Below are 18,875 nucleotides of genomic sequence, written 5' to 3'. Positions count from 1 at the left end.
TTTGGCATTCTGGGTTCCAGTCCAAAATTTCTCCTCCTCCTTTCACAGCTTCCTATTCCGTGATCCTCCATCAGTCCACAGTTTGGTATCCATAATCTACAGCGTCCTGCCGTCCCTAAGGAAGCTTGCATTTCCCATGTTAACTTTGGCTCTGCTATTTGACATACGGCCTCCTTGCCCTCAACTCCAGGCTTTCGGAGGAGGCTCAGGGGAGGCCTCACCACTCCCTATAACTCCCTGAAGGGAGGCTGTAGTGAGGTGGGGATCAGCCTCTGCTCCCAGGTAACAACGATGGGACGAGAGGGAATGGCCTCCAGTTGCACCAGGGGAGGTCCCCGTTTTATCTTAGGAAGAACGTCTTTGCTGAAAGAGCGGTCTGGCACTGGCACAGCTGCATGGGGAGCTGGGGGAGTCAGCATCCATGAAGGTGTCCCAGAACCTTCCAACCACCTCTAAGAGAAATCCCTGCTCTTGCAGACGAGCCCTGTTCAGCAGGCAGCTCTGCAGAGTGCCAGCCAGCCCTGCCCCCATCCCGTGCCCTGCACAGAGGTGCGGGGCCCGCTGCGTAGGCCCTGAGCCTGCAGCTGATGGGAAATGCTCTGCTCTTCACAGCTCAGCTGGCAGAGCTGCCCGCGGCGCTGCGGCGCTGCAGCGTGCAGCGTTTCCACTTCCCCCGGCAGGCGGAAAGTACCGCCCGTCCCCGTCTGAAGCCCCGCCCCCTGCCGGAAGCCCCGCCCATGCCGGAAGCCCCGCCTGATCGCGCGCTCCCGAGCCGCTCCGTGCAGGCGATGGGTGGGGGCAGAGCCGCGTGGGGCGGGGCGGGGCGGGGCGGGGCCGGGGTGCGGAGCGGCGGCGGCGGGGTCTTCGCCCGGCCCAGGTGGGTGCCTGGAGCCCGCCGGGGCTGTCCGTGGTGTAGCGGGGCTCCTAGCTGTCTGTTGTCGCTGCGGCGTTCTCCGGTGCGGGGCGGAGCGGGGCTGGCCCTTGGGACGCCGGGCCCGGCTGGGACGCGCCGGGCCGAGCTGACAGCGCGAGGGTGGCCCCGCTCCGGCCCCTCCGAGACGGCGGGCGGCGGCTCGGGGCTGCCCACGGGCGGCGGAGACCCGGCGGGGAGGACGGTGTCGCCGCCCGGGTCCCGCTACGGCCCGGAGCCTCTCCGGGCCCACCGGGGTCAGAGCCCGGCAGGGCACGGCCGGGGAGACGCGGCAAAACCCACGCGTGCGCGGAGCAGGGCGGCCCCGGGCCGCGGAAGTCACGCGTGGATTCGGTGCTCCGCGCTCCCCCGATGTGGCCGCTGGGGTGCCGCACCTACAGCCCCTCCGCGTCCGTGCCTGCTGCGCGGCCTCGCTGTCGTGCGTGGATCCCCGCGCGGGGCCGCAGGAAGAGGGGCTCGGAGGGCGCTCCTCCCGCTCGCACATGGGGCAGCGCTGCGCCTCGGGCGCGGTTGGATGCGGTTCTGCGTCCCTATGAGTTTTGCATTTGCTACGTTGCGCTGGGGAGGAAGCAGTGACATGTATTTTTTCCTGTTGCAGAGGTGTGGGGCCTGCGGCTGTGTGGGGGAAAGATCATGTGCAGCTCCTAGCCAAACGTGGCTGGCTCGCAGGTGAGTGGGGCTGGTGAGCGCCGTGCTGAGCCCCTCTACCAGGATGTGGTTCCTCCTCAGCTGAGCAAACAGTGGCGGAGGTGGAAAGCTCCTCTTGGACAAAGTGTGTTTGTCACACCAAGCTTGAGGCAGATTGTTTATTTGCAGTGTGGGTTTCAAGCACTGCTGCAGCGAGGAATCCCGAAGGGTTGTGGCAAACAACCCTTGTCATCAGTGCTGTCCTTTGAGGGAGGGCATGGCACAAACAGCTCTGTTGTGCTGGGTTTAACTGTTGTCCCCAGGGCATGCTGGGGAGAGGTTGAGGCCCACTTGGGAGGAGCACTGTGGGGCAGAACAGGAAGGCTTGGGTTGTAGAAACTTGGAGATGAAAAAAAGCCGTTTGTACTGAAAAGTAGCAATGTATTGCAGCGTGGTGTGGTGGGGATGCTCTTCCACCTGGGCCTCTTGCTCTGATCCTGATGCATGGGCCTCAGCCCCAAACCAGCTCCATCCTTTCTTAGTTCTTCAAATCCTCTGCTGCAGCCCAAGGCCTTTAGGCAAAGGGTCATGGCCCAAATGCAGAGTCTGCACTGTGGAAACAAGAAATTATTTGGTTATGGAGCCATAATCTCCAGCCCAGCACTGTGCAGACGATCTCCGTGCAGTGATGCAGCCTCACTGCATGTCAATCCCCCTCAGGCACAGGCTGTAGGCAGGCTGTTTTGTATGTTCCTGGTACTGGAGATGGTTCCTGGTGCTGAGGATGATTCCTGGTAGTGAGGACAGTGTCTTTCTGTCCCCACCCCCACAACCACTTAATTGCTGGGAAGCACCACAGCAACATAATTGGTGTCTGGTGACCCAGCTGGAACAGGGGAGCTTGGCAGAGGGTTTATATACTGAGCACTTTGTACAAGCACTGCCTTAACTTCCTTTCTCTTTTCTTTCTGCTCTCGCTGTCAGCGCACGGGACGGATGAGGCACCACCCATCCATCATGTCCGACTGGATGCTCCTCGGGCTGATCGCAGTGCTGGTCGTGCTGCTGCTGCTCACCATCTTTGCCTTCGCCGTCTACTCAGGGCTCTTCACAGAGGTGGTGGTGAGCGCTGGCTCGCCGCCCGTCGGCAGCATCACACTGGCCTACAAGTTCCGGGTGGGCCCCTATGGAGAGTCGGGGCAGCTCTTCACTGATGGCTGCAGCATCTCCTCGAAGCTTTGCTCCATTGGTGTTTACTACGACAACCCGCACACGGTAAGGCTGGGGCAAGGCAGCCCCTTGATGGTGCCAGAGGCACCCGTGGCTTGTCCTGCTTTGGAGAGCACTGGGGGCCCGTCAGGTCTCCAGAGCTGCAAAGGGTGATCTGTGTGCCAAGGCACCTGAAAGCTGAGGGTTTCTTGGGTAATCCTCGTCAGGTGACGAAAGTTGCTGTCACTGACATCTTCTGTTGGCCAAGCCTTACCTCTGCTCTGGATATAGAGCAGAACCTGGTGCCTCATGTCATCTCATGGCAAGGCATTCCCCAGCTCTGTGCCTCATAGAGTCATAGATTCATAGAGTCATTATGGTTGGAAAAGACCTCTAAAGATCACGAAGTCCAACCATGAACCCATTACCACCATACCCAATAAACCATGTCCCTACATGTGGCACACTGCTGCATTTCTTGAACATCTGCACAGATGATCTCAAAGCAGGTGGTCTCTTTGGCTTGCTGGATCCATACCCACATTCCTCCTATTGTTTCTGCTGCTGTCCCTGAGCTTCCTTGTAGTCATTTAATCCCCTGAGTGTTCTCACTGAAGCCTCAGCAGGTGCGTGCTGAAGTCTCTTGGCTGATGAAACAGCACTGTAACTGCAAAGCAAAGCACACTGGAACCTGCTGAAGGATGAAAGGCCTCTGGGTGGGCTTGTGCTGGAAGGCTGTGGGGCAGTGCTGGGTGCCACCCTGCAGGCTGTGCCTGCCTGTGCATCAGAAGTGTCAGCAGTGACTTCAGAAGAATGAGTGTTACAAAAGAATCAGGCAGGGATGGCAGGAGGTGCATGAGGTGCCAGGGCTCTGCATGGTGGCAGGAATTCCCTTTCTATGTTGTATGGACCTGAGCTTTGATGGTTCTGCATGCATCTGCCAGAGCAGCTCGGGGGGTGCACTGCAGGCTCAGGGAGAGCCTCCTATATTCCAGGCTGTGCCCACTGTCTCCCACTGCCCCTGGGCACCACTGACAGAGCCTGGCACTGTGCTCTCTGCCCCTTTCTTGCAGGACTTTTGGACACAGACAAGAGCCCCTGGGCCTCCCCTTCTCCATGCTGAGCATTCCCAGCTCTCTCAGCCTCTCCTTCCAAGAGAGATGCTTCAATGCCGTCATCCGCTTGGCCGCCCTTTCCTGGGCTGCTCTGCTCTGTCCATGCCTCCCCAGCATTGGGGAGCACAGAACTGGGTCCAGGGCTCACGCTGTGGCTGTCTGCTGGTCCTGGTGCTGTGGCAGGAAGAGTAAGGTGACTGCTGGGCTCCTGCTGGGTGTCTGCAGCTCTGGCCACCCTGCTCATGGGCTGGCTTGTGACCCTGGAGGAGGGAAGGCAGGACCGCCAGAGCAGGGGAGCAGCAGGAAAAGCACTGCTGGTGGCTTTGAGTGCTGCAGAACCCCTGCCAGCAGTGCTATAAGCGTCTTAATGGACAAAATTAATATTAATACTCTCTTTTTCTTTTTTTTTTTTCCTTTTTATTCAATATTTAGCAACCCAAAAGGCTTCTCCCACCTCTGGCAGGGACAAAAATAGCTGCTCAGCAGGGGCTTGATGTGGCAGGCAGGCTGCTGCTCAGCTCCAGCCCAGCACTTCTGCCCAAGTTCAGCCTGGGGCATGCACTGGGGCCCCTTGCCTGCTGGTGCTCTGCACCCAGCCCTGCCCCAGTGCTTGGTGGATGAGGCCAAAATGCTCCCCAGTGCACTTCCACACTGCCTGTAAGGCTGAGGGACATGGTCATAAAGTACAAAGGAGTTCCTTTCACTTCTTCCTGGGTGTGCCTCTAACAAGGTGCCCTGTTGTCTTGACTCTGCATTGGATGGGGATGTGGCCCAGGAGGAGATTCACTTCCTGACTTTGTGTGCACTGAAGATGCTGTATGTGGCACTTGGCCAGCTAAAGCACTTCCAGTGAGCAGAGACAGTCACCTTCCTGGTTCCTTGGGTCTTTGCTCAGTGTCTGGTCTGTTTTTCATTGCTCTGATCCCATAGCTGGGGCAGATGGGGTGTCCGCTGAACCTTTCTTCTTGCCATTTATCTGTTCTTGTGCGAGGATTTGGGGATGCTGGGGCTTTCCTGCACCCACAACAGGGACCCTGTGATGCACTGGAGACCAAGAGCAGCTTCACTTTCTATTATGGATGCCATTCATCCCTTGTCCGATGCAGCAAAACAGGAGTTGTTGCTCTGTGGAGGAGAATCTCCTTGTTCCAGCCTTTCCCAGGGTGCTGCACAGAGCCCATCTGTAGCTCCTTCTTGCAGCACACGAGGGCAAGAGTGAGCCATTTTGCCTGCTGATGGATGCTGCTGCTCCTGATGCTCTGCTCTTGTTTTTTCTCTTATCCTCTGTGCTCATTTCCTCTCTGGGATGTCCCATCTTTCATGCAGTGCTGGAGGATGCTTGAGGGGCAGGGGAGGCATGAGAGTCCTGTGATGCTGGTTGCTGGAGAGTGTCCGTCTGTCCATTTCACTGCTGCTATCAGACATCCTGGCGGTGTATGGGGAGTTGTGCAGCCTTGCTCAGGGTGAGCTTGGAGGCTGTGGCCCTCCAGCTCTGAAGGCAGCAGAAGGCAGCTCTCCTGGTTGCTGACCTTCTGTCTTCTGTCTGTCCAGAAGCCTGGAGAGCTTCAGGGGCAGCTGGCAGGCCCCCCTGTGCCCGGTGTGTCCCTGCAGTGTGTCACACAGTGAGCTGAGAGCTGGGACTTTGAAGAAACGTAAAAGGACACCTCCACCTGGGTGTGCTTTGCCATGTGGAGGTGACAGCAGCTCTCTGCCTCAGTTTCCCCACCCCTAAAGCGGAGCGCTGTGGCAGAGGTCACGAGATGTGCTTTCTGTGTGGCTGCCAAGTGTCAAGCAGCCAGCGTGTGCCTGCGCTGCACTCTTGTCCTGGAGAGCATGGCTGGTTTGAGGCTGGGTCAGGCTCTGTGGGGAGCAGGTACCAGCTTGATGTGTATTGATCTCCCGGGTCTTGGATGGTATTCAGCTGCTCTCCTGATGCTGCTCCTCTGTCCCTTCCACCAGGTGTCTCCTGAGAAGTGCCGCTTTGCCATCGGCCGAATTCTGAGCGAGGGGGATGCGAAGCCATCAGAAGAGCAGATCAGACGGTTCCAGAAGTATGGCTTCAAAATCTTCACCTTCCCCACGCCCAGCCACGTGGTCATGGCAAGCTTCCCGTTCACCACACCTTTGTCCATCCATCTCGCAGTCAACCGTGTGCACCCAGCCCTGGACACCTACATCAAGGTAAGCATTGGTGGCACAAGGAGTGTCATGCAGTGAGCAGTGACTGCACTCCCTGCTCCCTGTCCTTTGGGAGCCATCTGCTAGCTTGCTCCTGCTGCCAGTGCAGCCGTGGCAAGCGTGTTTTTGAGCAACTCATGGGACGTGATACCTGCAGATTGGGGCTTTGCAGAGGGTTCTGGTTGCTGGGTAGAGGAAGGAAGGGGAATATCTTTCCTCCACAGGGAGGATGCTGGGGCGGGGACGGTGCTCAGCCTGCAGCTTATCTGGCTGTCGAGTTCCATCGCTTTCGTTTGTTCGTGTTGAAGCTCACTATTTATAAACTTGCTTTTCCTGGCGAAACTCCCAGCCCTGCAGGAGAACCATGCGGATCTTCCAGCCCGCGCCGCGCTATGGGATCGCTGCCTGGGTGCCAGCCCTTGGCCGTGCTCCTGGGGATGGTGTCTGCCCAGGGATGCCCAAACCCCGGCTGCCACCACTGCTGCTGTGCCCTGTGATGCGTGTCCCCCTCCTCGTGCCCTGTCCTCTCCATCCCCTCCCAGGAACACGCTGGCTGCTTCAGTGTGGAGGCGTAGAGAGTGCTGCCAGCCCTGTGAAGGACACATGGCTGTGGTGGAGACACACGGGGAGGGGGCAGCAGGCTTGTGACGTGGGGAGGGCACCCCGTTGCTTGGGGACAGGTGCTGGTGAACACATCTGCGCCTGAAATTGAGGCTGGAAAGGGACCCATAGGTTGTGCTGGGAGCACCCTGTGGCTTCTAAGGAGAGCAGCCATTTGTGAAACAAAATAATCATCTGAAATCCCACACAGCATGCTGAGCAGTGTTCAGAAAGGATGGGACGCATCTCGATCCCTGCCATCTAGACCAGACCAAGTGCTCTGGCCTCAGGCACACCTCCAACACGAGCACCACCACCCCTGCACTGGGTTCACAGGGAAGAGAGCATTGCTCAGCCCCAGCGAGTCTCAGGGTGCAATGGGAGGAGCCCCAAGCCTGACTTGGGATACTGGCACCAGTCTGTGCTGCCTGGCCAGGACCTGTAAGTAGTGCTGCTCCCAGCTCAGGTGGTGTTGACTCTGGCTGGGGAAGGGGAAGGAGAGAGGGGGGAAACTTTCATGGAAACAGGCGACCTGTGCCTGGTTTGTGGTGGGAATGGGGGTTGCCATGGAGACAGCTTCTCCAAATAGCATCCTTCATCCCACCCCCAGTGCCCAGCTCCCTTGAGCAACCCCAGACGGCAGCGAGACAGCTCTGCTTTATTTATTTATTTCATGCTGCACCCGCTTTAAGAAGCGTGGTTGCTGTTAATGTAATCTGGGGTCAGGTGTGAGGTGCAGGATCCTCTGCTCCTGGCAGCATCTGGGGAGTGCAGATGGGCAGTGACAGAGCAGAGTGGGCAAGGGAACTGGTTCAAGTGTAGTCATGAGAATTGGGAGTGGAGGGAGAGAAGAGATGTGGGAGGGAGGGTGGGGAAAGGGCATTGGGGTTGTTGAGAAATGGAGAAGGGATTTGGGGAGGTGCACTGGGGGAAGGTGCCAGGGCTGGGGGCTGGCTGAGAGCAGGATGGTGGGAGCAGCCCTTGAGCATCAGGTCGGAGTGCCCTTCCCAGACTGGGGGACAAGACGCTGTGCTGCAGTGCACAGCCTGCCTTGGCTTCAGCCCTGACCCCTCTGCCTAAGAAACAGTAAAATCTGAAGGAGATATTTCCCTTCATGAGAGACTGAAGGCAGATGGGCTGGCACAGTGCAGGACACGGCGTGGCCAAGATGTCCCAGGGCCAGGGTTTGTGCATAGGCAGGTGACAGCTGGGGTCTGTCCAGCTGGAGTCTGAGCCCACTCCTGGCTCTGTGCTGAGCCCTGAGCATGGCAGCGGCTGCTCCTTGGTGCCCCCAGCCACTCTGGGATGGTGGTGGAGAGCTCCCACAAAGCCCATCCCTGGAGTGACCATCCCTAGCAGCTCAGGGAGCCGGTTATTAAACAATGACCTCCTGCCATTTCAAGCAGTGTTTATTCTGGCTCAGGTTTAATTAGCTCTCTGCAGAGGGCTGCATGCACTGCTTTGGCGAGCCCTGCGCAGTGGGCAGCCTGGCATTGCCTGTCCCTGGGGCTCCATGGGCAGCCAGAGAGGCACTAATTGCAGCCCCAGGTGACTGCTGGAGCCAGCAGCTCTCTTTCCCTGGTATTTTGGGTAGAAGGCTTGGGCTGGTGGAGGTGTGTGCTCTAACCAAGGCTGGTATGCAAGTGGAGCAGGGAAGGAGAGGTGCTCTGCAGTACTACAGAGCTCCTGCTCCATCTGCAGGGCACCCCAGTGTGCTCCCAAGTCCCTGTGCCAGGTGTTGCTCTTGCTGCTGGGAAGGCTGCACTCATGCCTTGTTTCTGCTGCTAGCCAGGGAATCTCATTATTCCTTTACCCACTGGCTTGAAGCGCCTGTTGGCTGAGCTCTGTTCCTCCTGTCGGCTGAGGTAGTTTAGGATGCAGTCATCTCTTTTACTCTTCTCTTTTCTCATCAAATGTACAGGGCTTGTAAAGCCTCACTGACGTATTTTCCAATCTCTTCTGGGTTCCTGTTTTTATCCCATTTTGAGCTCAGGAGCCTCTCTGAAGTGCCACCTGCAGGAGAGGACACTTGATTTCAGCCATGGCCTTGTGGGGTGCTGATGGCTCTCAGGGCACATCCTCCCTTGTTCTGTCCACAAAGGACTGGGAACCCACAGCGGGGTCTCAGTGCCCGGAGCTTACATGGCACTGTAGCATCTCCTACTTCTCCTTTTGTTTCCCTTACCCCTGTTCCTACAGCTTCTGGCTTTATTCAGCTTTGCCAAGGTCACACTTCTCCTGCTTGTTATTATAAATGATTGTCTTCAGAGCTGTGTTCCCATCCCAGCCCGTCTGCATTCTAAAGGCAGAACTGCAGAGCATCCTTTCTGCAGGACTGTGCAAGAGGAGTTGGGGTCAGAGGGCTGGCAGCTGCACAGAGCGCTCAATTATTGTGACATTTTCCTGCTTAAATTCCTTCTCCCAGCTGATTTTGTGTGTTTATTTCAGGCTCTGCAAATGAAGCCCTGTAAAATACCAGCTTGTTTTGTGCAAGCGCCGGGGGCTGCAGGCTGTTGCTGGGTTGGTTGCTGCTGGTCATACTGCAGCTGGGAACCAGTACATGTCCCATTGTCCCCTCCTGCTTGTCCTGAGGGGATGAGCAATGCCTGGGGTGGCAGAGTGACCTTGGCCCTGAGCTTTGGCAGTTTTCTTCCCAGTGCTTCCCAACACGTGTGCTGGGAGGCAGCCCCAGGGAGGCAGGGGATGGTTGGATGCTTCTGGTAAAGTGGTCCCTGTGCATCAAATCGGAATGGGAAGAAAGTCTTGGAGAGTCACAGAGGGTTCAGCATGTCCTGTACATCTTGATGGTAGAGACGAGACCAGTGCTGACACTGTGACAGGCTTGGGGCTTGGCAGGGACACAGGGCAGGGGTCTGTATTCTGGGGGAGGTGTTTTGGAGGTGTGCTTGGCCCTATGAGAGAGTAGGATGGCAGTTTTTCCTTTTGTCTTTTGTTGTTTTTTTTTTTTCTTCCTTGACCTCAGCACCACGATCTGGCCCAGAGCAGGGAGTCAGAAAAAAGCCACATCCCTATGTTCCAGGCCATGTCTCCACATCCCAGCTTTGCCCCACTAGTGGCAGCCAGCAGCAGAGCTAGGAAAGGCAAGGGAGAGCCAGGACCCCCTTCTCACACTTTGTCACTATATTCCCCTTTTGGAAAACCAGCTCATATGCTTCCATTTTATGTTTCCTCTCATTTTAGGGGAAGATGATTTCAGGATCAGGACAAGCTGCAAGGTTTTCCCACCCATCTTCACCATCTCCCCTCCAGCACTGACACTGTGACTGCATGCCGGTGCTGTGTGCCCAGCACTGCTGGATCCTAGCTGAGTGCAGGTGGCACAGCACAGTCCCAGCCCCTCTGTGCCCCCTGTCCTGCCCGAGGGTCTCGATGTCTGTGTGGGTGTATTCATCCCCTGCTGATGGCTGGTTGTTGGTGGCTGCTCTGCAGTAAGGCTCGGCGATAGCTGGCACCCCCCAGCTGCGTGTCAGATCGCATCACTTCATGCATTCACAGCAATTTCTATTTAATGTATGTTTTCAGCAACTGTCCTGTGAGTACGAGTGCCCCAAGCCTTCAGAAGGAGGCCCAAGATGCAGCATGTGTGAGGGCAGGGCAAAAGGGCTTTTTTTGGGGTCTTGTTCACCATGCTACATCCCTAAGCCTCTATATCCTCCCCTGACATCCAAGGGGCTCTGTGCTGCCATGCAAGCAGCCCCCCACACTGCACTGCCCACTCCATGGGAGCTAGGAGCCCTGCTCCTCCTGCAGCTGGAGAGCTTGGAGGGCTTGTGTGGTACTGGCACCTCCCAACCCGTGTTGGGGTCAGCACTGTGCAGCCAGGTTCTGCCTCTAACCTGATTCTGCAGAGCAGCGCGCTCCTCCTGTGCGGCTAATGGAACATATGGGGAGCTGGGGCTCTGCGTCATGTCTCCTGCCATTCACAGCAGGCTTCCCAACTTTCCCACTTCTCTGGGGGAAATTTGGCAGCCCCGGGCTGCTGCTCATCTGCTGTCACTTTGCTGAGTGTCCTGGCGGGCGGATAGCTGACCTGTGGCCGAGCGCTGAGCGCCCTTCACGTCGGAGGTTTGTTCAGGCACCTCCACCTCACTCACCCTTCCCCTGCTTTGCTTCTGCTGCATGGGGGCAGGTGTAAAACTGCAGCTCTGAGGCATCGCTGCTTTGAGCAGGAAAGAGGTTTTCTGGCCAGCTTTGCGCTCCAGTAATCGCAGAGGCTCCCTGCCTCCACGCTTTGTCTGTCTCATGTGTGAAATCACCGTTTTATCCCCACTTCTTGTTGACTCAGTGTGAACATCGGCCATGGAGCTCCCAAGATGCAGCTGCAGCCACATCTCAGCTGGGGCAGCGGCTTGTGTGGGATGTGGGCTGCCAGTGGATGAAGCTGCCATACCCTTGTCCTGTGCTCTGGCGCTGCCATCGCCTCTTCTTGAGGCTGGGGGCAGCTGGACCCTTGCTGGGGTGAGGATGGGTGCTCTCATGAGGCCTTTGTGGTCTGAAATGCCCTGTCCCAGGCTGGGAGGTGTCTGGCTGCTCCTTGCTGTGACTGTGGGACATCCTGGCAGTGTGAGGGACATGTGGGATGTACACAGTTGGTCTGCTGGGGCTGGCTGCGCAAGCTGTGGGGTTGGGGCAGCACCCAGGAGCATCTGAGCCAGCTCATCCCCAGCTCCAGCCCTGGAGAGACCGCAACCTGGAAGACAGAGCTTTGTGGCTGCTCTGTCCTGTGCTGTTGCACAACGCTCCTCAGGTGGGCATTGTTACACCCCCAGAAGGGAGCAGAGCAGAAGCTGCCATGCTTTCCTAGTTGCAGCTTTGCAAACTTCAGCTTTGCAGCCTTGTGAAGACTTAGCCATGCAAAACTGTCACACAGACGGATCCACTCAGGCACAAAGATCCGTTCCTCCATCGCCTTTGCAGTGAGGATTAATGATCATGGACAAAGGCAGGGATATTTCACGTGGCTGTCCAAGAGAGAGAGAGCACTGAAATGCTTGCTTTGGGCAAGGAGGGAGAGTAAAATACTACAGTGCTTTTCTGTCAGATCTCTTCATGGACTCAATCTGTACGTGTGCTTTCCCCAGAATGTATTTATAGAGCATCCCGGAGGATGCAGTCAACTCCTCATCAGGCATTTGAGGTGGCTTCAGCTCTCTCGGGCAGTGACACCGTCCCAGGCCTTTGGGCCTTCCCTCCTCGCCAGCTTGTCAATTAATCCTTGGGTCTGTCTCTCCACAATTATTTTAGCAGAGGCCTAATGAGTTTCTCCTGGGCTGCTCTTCCCCATACCCCTCTGAGCCTTTGCCAGCTGTGCCGGCCTCGTGAAACAGCAAAACGAGCCTGAACAAATGGGAAACTGCAGCTTAGAAATCCTCCTCCTTCCCAGCCAACGCCGGCTGCCCCACTTTCCATCGCTGTGAAGCTCCTGCTTTGAAACCCGCAGAGCAGCGAGATAATAGACTTGAAAGTAATGGCATTTTTATGTCCAGAAAAAGTACAGTTGTGCTGTGACTAACTTAAAATTTTTCAGTCCTGGTTAGATATAAAATGTTGGGGGAGAGAAGACATCGCATCGTGCTTTCCTGTTGGGTCAAGATGCGGGTCTGGTGGCTGCTGGGATGGCCAGGGGTGTCTGCACGGGGCCAAATCCAGTCCTGCTGTCACGACTGCTGCAGGCTTTGGGGCACACCGGGCAGCCCCGGTACCAAGACTCCTTTGGTTCTGTTGCTGTCCAAGCACATGGCAGCTCATTGCAGCCTCTGCTCCAGCCGGACCAGGGCAGCTTAGAACACAACAGAGACGGGCAGCTGGCACCTCTTCTCTTTGCCCTGCTGCATGGAGCAAGATGTTCTGTCCTGCTGCCATACCACAGTGGGCTGAAGAGATGGCTGCACCATGGGCTTCAGCTCAAAGGTGAGCCATATTCAATTGCCCTGAGCTGGCTTCTCTCATCACCTCTTCTGCCACGTTTGGCTTGATCAGAGGAGCCTGTTAGCCCCAGTGGGCAAGCCATCATAGTGACGAGCCAGAAACAGACAAACAGTTCTGGAGTTACATGGAGCAGACTGTAGGTACAGCTTTTGGGATAGGAAAAACATGGCCAGTTTCTCCATATCTCATCTCCTAAAAGTCAGCAGTGAGAAGGGTAGTGAAGACTGTCATTTTCTGGTACATGTTATGATTGCTGCCAGGTGCTTGCTGTGGGGCTGCTATGGGCCCACTCCCATGGTGGGCACCAATGTTTTTTCCCTGGCCAGGCACTCTTGGCTAGGATTTATGTCTGCCAGGAGCTGATGACAGCTCCTTCACATGCTGAAAGGTGGATATCCATCATCTGCTGAGGCCAGCTGCTCTGCTGTTCATGCCGTGTGGACTCACAGTTTGGGGTGAGATCTGATAACCAGACTGTGAGTTGGCAAAAGCTCATCAAGAGGTTGGTGTGGGAGACAGGTTTGCTCTGGTATCTCTGTGCTGACCGGCTCAGGAGATGGACCCATGTTGCTGCAGGACCTGCCCACTGTGTTCCCTTGCCTGTGGGAGTGCTGGGGAAGTGCAGGAGGGGAGCAGGCTCTTGGAAGGGCAAAATCTGGCTGGGCTCTGTGCTGTTTCCTAATCTCTCTGTTTTCATCTGATTGATCTGTACAGTCAAAGCTGTGATCCTGGACTGGCAGAAGAGAAGTTTCCAGACTGCAGGGGCCACCAAAGCAACTGCCGCCCTCCTTTCCTGCTGCCTGCGGCTGCTGGAAAGCTGGGCTTTGGGGTTGCAGGGTGTGTGAGCCTCTTCCCTCCTGCCTGCCCGCCCACATGCCCTGGTACCACGGCGCTTGGCAGTGCTCACCCCTCCCAGATCATACTACAGCCCTAGTGAGACGTGGCTGCCGGGGAGGAGGAGGAAGAGCAGGAGTGTGATGGGAGGGCTGTCAGCACGCCCAGCTGCCAAAATAGTGCTGTATCTATGATTATTTATTTCATTATTATACCTGGGCATGGAAGAGGCAAGAGGCTGGGATCACTGTCACAGCCCAGGTCTCAGTTTTCCTCCCTGGGCTCCACACCCACCTTGGGCTGTGCAAAGCCAGCCTGACTCACTGGCATGACTATCACTGCCCAGTGCTGCTTGTTGGCTGCCCTTGGCTCCTCTCCACCCTACCTCTGCCTGAGTTTCCAGCACCTGGCTCTGTCTCTGTGCCTTTTCCTGTCAGCCAGTAGCACTGCCTGCCTCAAGGATGCCCTGGGGCAAGTTGTGAATGTGGCCAGCGACTCTGGGGTTCTGCTAGCTGATCTCTTCTGCTCATTGCACTGGAACTTGCTGGGATCACCAACTCTCTCCTGTTGGCCTCCAGATCGTCAGCTTTTTGGGAAGAGATATAAGCTCTTGGACAGGGCTCCTGGAGCCCTGCAGGGAAACGTCTCTCTTGTTTGCTTATGCAGGCTGATAAAAATCCAGAAAGGAGCTTGTCCTGGAGTTTTGGCTTGCTTTAAAACACCAGTTCTAAAACAGGAGACATCTGTCACCGGGGCGAGCATCCTGCCACCTCGAGCTGTGGGTGATCCCTGTCAGCTGTGCCCAGCTCAAGCACAGAGCAGGAGGTTGGGCAGCCTTCCTCTGCCTCTGGCTGCATCTGCCAGGCAGCAGGAAGAGCCTCCTGCCTCAGGGATGCACCTCACACCGATGGGTCTGAGAGAGATGTGCTGGGGACAGGCTGGTGGACAATCAGGATCATCTTACCTTCTGCTCTGCAAGCCAGGCTAGAAACTGGCTGATCTTCCTCTGTGGTAGCATTTCTTGTCTTCTAAATTAGGCTGATGTGAATTTCTTGTCAGTGGGGAGGGAAAGACTTGTTTCGTTCACCAAGAGCCTGTTTGGGAATTGGACACTCTGTGCTGGTGGCTGGGTCTGCACAAGTTCAGCAAGGTGAAGTCCTCAAACAGTCTCCTTCTCAGTGTTCTCATCTGTGAAGGAGTGGTGTGAGGCTGACTGACTTCAGCTCATCATGAAATGTCTTCTGTCAGAGCCAGGAGTGTTGCAAAAAGATGAGGTTGTTCCGAGGAAGGACAGGAGGGTCTTTATCCCATTGTGCCATTTTCTCTCCAGAGTTGTGAATGTGGTACACGTCCTGAATGTGTCCTGGTGACACCAAGGTGTGGAAGAGCAGCTGGGGATGCACACCCTCCAGAAAACCTGTGGAGCTCTGAGATTCAGAGAAGACAGCCCAGATCTGAGCTCTGGTGACTGAAATCTCCTGTGTCCGTGGGCAGCAGCAAGGCACGGTTGGGAGCTCGTGCTCCCAAAACATCACTGGGGCTCTAGTTTTAAACTGAAAGAGTTTCATCAGAGATGTGAGAGGACTGAAAATGGCACCATTATTTGTGATGTGGAAGGGCAAACACTCAAATGTCAAATCTGAAATCCATGTGGGTTGGTACCAGTATCCACCTTGGCTCTCCAGGCTCTCAGCTGTGAGAGGTCTTTCCCCACAAGAAACTAGGATCTGCTGGGCATCCCATGGCTGATGTATTGCTGTGCTGTAGGTTTGTCTCAGCCTAGTCAAGAATGCACGGTTCAGAGTGGCTCCTTTTCACCACATAATGCCCCATGTAAGGTAGGAGACTCCAGCAATGAATCCCTTCCCAGCCAGGTGCTTTAAGGCTCTGCCTTGACGCAAGGCAGAGAAATTGCCACAGCTGCTGCTCCTGGCAGCCTTGCCAAGGCAACAGAGCAAAGCAATTTAGCACTGCTCCAGTCATCCGTGATGGCAGAGATCATCGCGTCGACCTCTTCTTCGGCTTTGTGATTAATGCTGAAAAAGCAGCCTCTGAGGGCTGAAAGGCGAGCGCTGGTCCCTGGAGAGCCGTGCTGCAGCGTGGAGGCAGCACCTCCAGCTGTGGTCCTGGCCTCCTGTGGGCTCCTCTGCACCTTGGGGCTGTGTGCTCTGCAGCAATGAAGGTAATGGGAATGGGAGCAGGAATCCAAAGCTTGTTTGTCGAGTGAGAAGAAGTTATGTGGCTTTATGCAGATTCCTTGTCATATAATGAAAACCTGGTGTTTGAGCTTTCCAGTGGTTACACCCAAAGTCCCCTTCGGAAAGCTGCTATGTGGAAGTGATGGGGAGAAAGACAGGTAGGAAGGGTTGTGGTCCGGACAGCTGAGCTGGAGTGAGAGGAATGTGAATCACAAAGCAGAGCACCAGCAAGCTGTGGAGAAATGGCTCCCATCGCTGGGACAAGGCAGAATGGGTTGGCAGTGAGTGTTAGGGAGCTGGGGAAGAAAACTTATTTCAAATGCAACGCTTGCTTTGTTTCTGAAACTCTCTGCTCCAGGACTAGTTGCTACCAATACCCACGATGCTGGGAGGACCCCATTGCTGTGAATTATGTGCTCTGTCTGCTGTTCCTTCTGTTGGTGAAGGTCCTATGGTGGGGAGCATGAGATATGTCCCTGACAGCACAGGGATGCACACACCAGCTCTCTCTTGGTCTCTTCTCTGCAGGTGGAGTTACTGCTGACCGCGCTGCAGGGTTTTTCCTGCAGGTGCTGTGTGAGCAGGGGAGAAGAGGTCCTGAGCATGTCTGTGTGGCAAGGCTGGAGGAGGGCAGAATTGAAATTTCCATGTCCATCCTGCAGAAGAGCATCCATGGCTCCATGCTGCTCCCAGCAGCTCCCAGCCTCCCTGGGAAGCTGTTTCCTGCATCTCAAGGTTCACAGCCCGCTGGGGATCGGTCCCACGGCTCAGCCACACCAACACCAGCCTCTTCCCAGCTCCTCAGCCCCCAGAGGCGCCAGGAGGGCGAGGTGTAAATTGCATGACAGGCTGCCTCTGCAGAGGTGAAAATGAAAAACTCTCCCTTTGCTCAAGCTGGGCGTTTCGCAGCTCCCACAGCCCACGTTTTTCTTGGTCACAGTATCATCTTCTGTTTGTGCAATGCCTTGCAGCTCAAAGAGCTTTGAAGGGAAGAAGCAAGCAGAGCTGTCTCAGTATTGTGGGCAGGTGGCTGTGTCCCATTGAGGAGCTATGTCCCAGAACTGTGTAGCTGAGGCTGGTGGAGACTTCTGGGGTCACCTGGTGTCACCTCTGCTCCACGGGGCCACCCAGAGCAGCTGGCCCTGCCCCCTGTCCACATCTCCACGTTATGCCCACCATCTCTCAGCCTGTCTGTGGGTACCACTGGTGGAGCCTTGTCCTCTCTGCGCCTCCTCGCAGGTCTATGTGGACACTGACAGAGCCCAGTCTTGTCCCACTGAGGAGTGCTGCCCTGCAGTGCCAGGAGCAGTGCAGGCCTGGTGGCAGAGTGCTCCTGGTGTGAGCTAAGGCGGGATGACACACTGAGCGTGGGGCGTGCAAGGAGAGGAGGAGGATGTGGCACACAGCACCGTCCCTGCAGGGCTGGCTGGTGGCTCACTTTCAGCTTGCTGAGCTCCAGCTCTAATTTTAGTGCCTGATTTTCAGTTCCACGCAATTGGGGCTCTTTGTGTCTGGGTTTGTATTGTACGTACCCCCAAGGTGGGACAGTGGGTTGGCTCTGTGTGAAGCAGAAGATTGGTGTATCTGGAACGGACGTACGTGTCAACATCAAACCCATGGACTCTGGAAGCATTGGTCTGTGCAGTATGTGTGGCTTGTATGGATCATATGCAGTAATCACAGATTACTTGGGTTGGAAGGGACCTCACAGCCCCCACCCCTGCCGTGGGCTGCCTGCCCCCCAGCTCAGGCTGCCCAGGGCCCCTCCATGGCCTGGGGGACCTCCAGGGATGGGAGGAGCTATGAGCAGCTATGTCAGCACCTCACCATCCTCTGAGCAAAGAACGTCTTCCTAAATCTGATGCATTCCTCCCCCAAAGGTGATACGTCAGATCCCCAAGAAGGGCAGAAAGGAGCTGTGAGTAGTGCAGGAAGGGTGAGCTCGCCGTCGGTGCCACACGACCTTGGGAAGAGGCGAGTCCCCGCTCTGCCCCACTTACTGTGCTCCTGCTGCCCTGCCAGAAGCCTGCCTGCTGCCTCCCGCTGGTGGCACCTTGCTGAGCTCCTCCACCCATGTGAGCCTGCATTTCATCTGCCTTGAGGGCTCTGTGTCCACCTTGCTGCTCCATCTGTTGGCCTCACACCAGCCGGGGGGCTTCCTTCTCAGCCGCAAAGCCCTCTATTGCCTGTTGAGCTCCTCTGTTGTTTTGCCACGTTGTTGAGTTTTCACCAGTTCACTTCCCACTCGTGCCTTTGCCTTTGGACTCAGGGTGCTCCCTGGTTTTTTTGGGACCCTTGTTTTCAGGATGGCCACACAGCCTGGTTGGCTGGTTGTTCTGGGCTGCAGCAGCAGCAGCAGGGGCTGGCACCACTGTTCTGGATTGCAACTTGATTTGCAAAAGCATAAATTAGGCAGCTGGGAAAGGAGTAAGCTCATCCTGCCTGTTTATAGTGGTGAGGGCAGAGTGCTGCCAGTGTCCCCTGCCCCAGACCCCTGGAACTCAGCCCTTGGAGCTGGCTGGGCATCCCAGTGTCCATCCCACGTGCCAGCTTTGCCATTCCTCCGAGGCACAGCACCGGTGTTCCCAGTGTCTGTTTGACTGCCACCCAGCATGGGCAGAGATTTCCCTCCAGCTGGTTTAGGAGAAATTGGGTGAATTGGGAAGAAATCAAGTATTGGGCATCCTTGGTGTCCTGAGGCCTGCCCTCAGCCCTGAGGCTTTAGGCTGCTCGGAAAATGGACTCAGTAGGGTTCTCTTTGCTCTGAGATCCTTTGTGTCGTCCCCGTCTGTGTTAAGTGGTGGGGGGGCAGCTGGATGCATCCAAGAAACCTGTGAATCTTGGAAATATCCGTCTCGGGTATGTGTTGGAGTTACTGGAAATAGCAAAACGAGCTGAAGTTGGGCTTGTGGTTGGTGGAGCAAGGGGCAGAGTGGTGGGGAGGATGCTTGCCTGGCTTGTTGCTTAAAAAGCAAGAGTGAGATGAGCCGCCCCTGCTCTGTTGCTAAAAACAGCCCAGCTTGCTTTTATTTAACACAGTGCTGATCTGCGTGTGTTTGCATTTCACCTGCCTGCAAGTGGGAGCTCCGGGCTGTGAGCACTGGGATGCCGGCCTGTGCTGCTGGTGCTGGAGCTCCTGAAATAAGAAAAGGTCCTCAGGGACCTGAGAAGGGGAAAAATAGAAAAAGAGCAAGCACGGCAGGGGGTTTGGGTTACTCACCCAGCAGGAAGCAG

The 18,875-nt window shown here is 56.1% G+C and overlaps 1 protein-coding gene across 1 annotated transcript; it reads left to right on the top strand.

Moving 5' to 3' along the window:
• Positions 1-834: 834 nt before the first annotated feature.
• Positions 835-18,793, top strand: TEX264 (testis expressed 264, ER-phagy receptor). Its single transcript, XM_042880211.1, has 5 exons — positions 835-877; positions 1,530-1,600; positions 2,543-2,833; positions 5,842-6,063; positions 9,862-18,793. Exons 3-5 carry the CDS (start codon positions 2,555-2,557, stop codon positions 9,934-9,936), a joined length of 576 nt encoding a protein of 191 aa, XP_042736145.1. The 5' UTR covers positions 835-877; positions 1,530-1,600; positions 2,543-2,554; the 3' UTR covers positions 9,937-18,793.
• The last annotated feature ends 82 nt before the right edge of the window (positions 18,794-18,875 follow it).

Source organism: Lagopus leucura, unplaced genomic scaffold, assembly GCF_019238085.1.
Source record: "Lagopus leucura isolate 7727_CA_CO unplaced genomic scaffold, USGS_WTPT01 Super-Scaffold_100026, whole genome shotgun sequence".
In the NCBI taxonomy this organism is placed as follows: Eukaryota; Metazoa; Chordata; class Aves; order Galliformes; family Phasianidae; genus Lagopus; species Lagopus leucura.
Note: the sequence above shows the minus strand (reverse complement) of the source record. Positions and strands in the feature narration are given on the sequence as shown.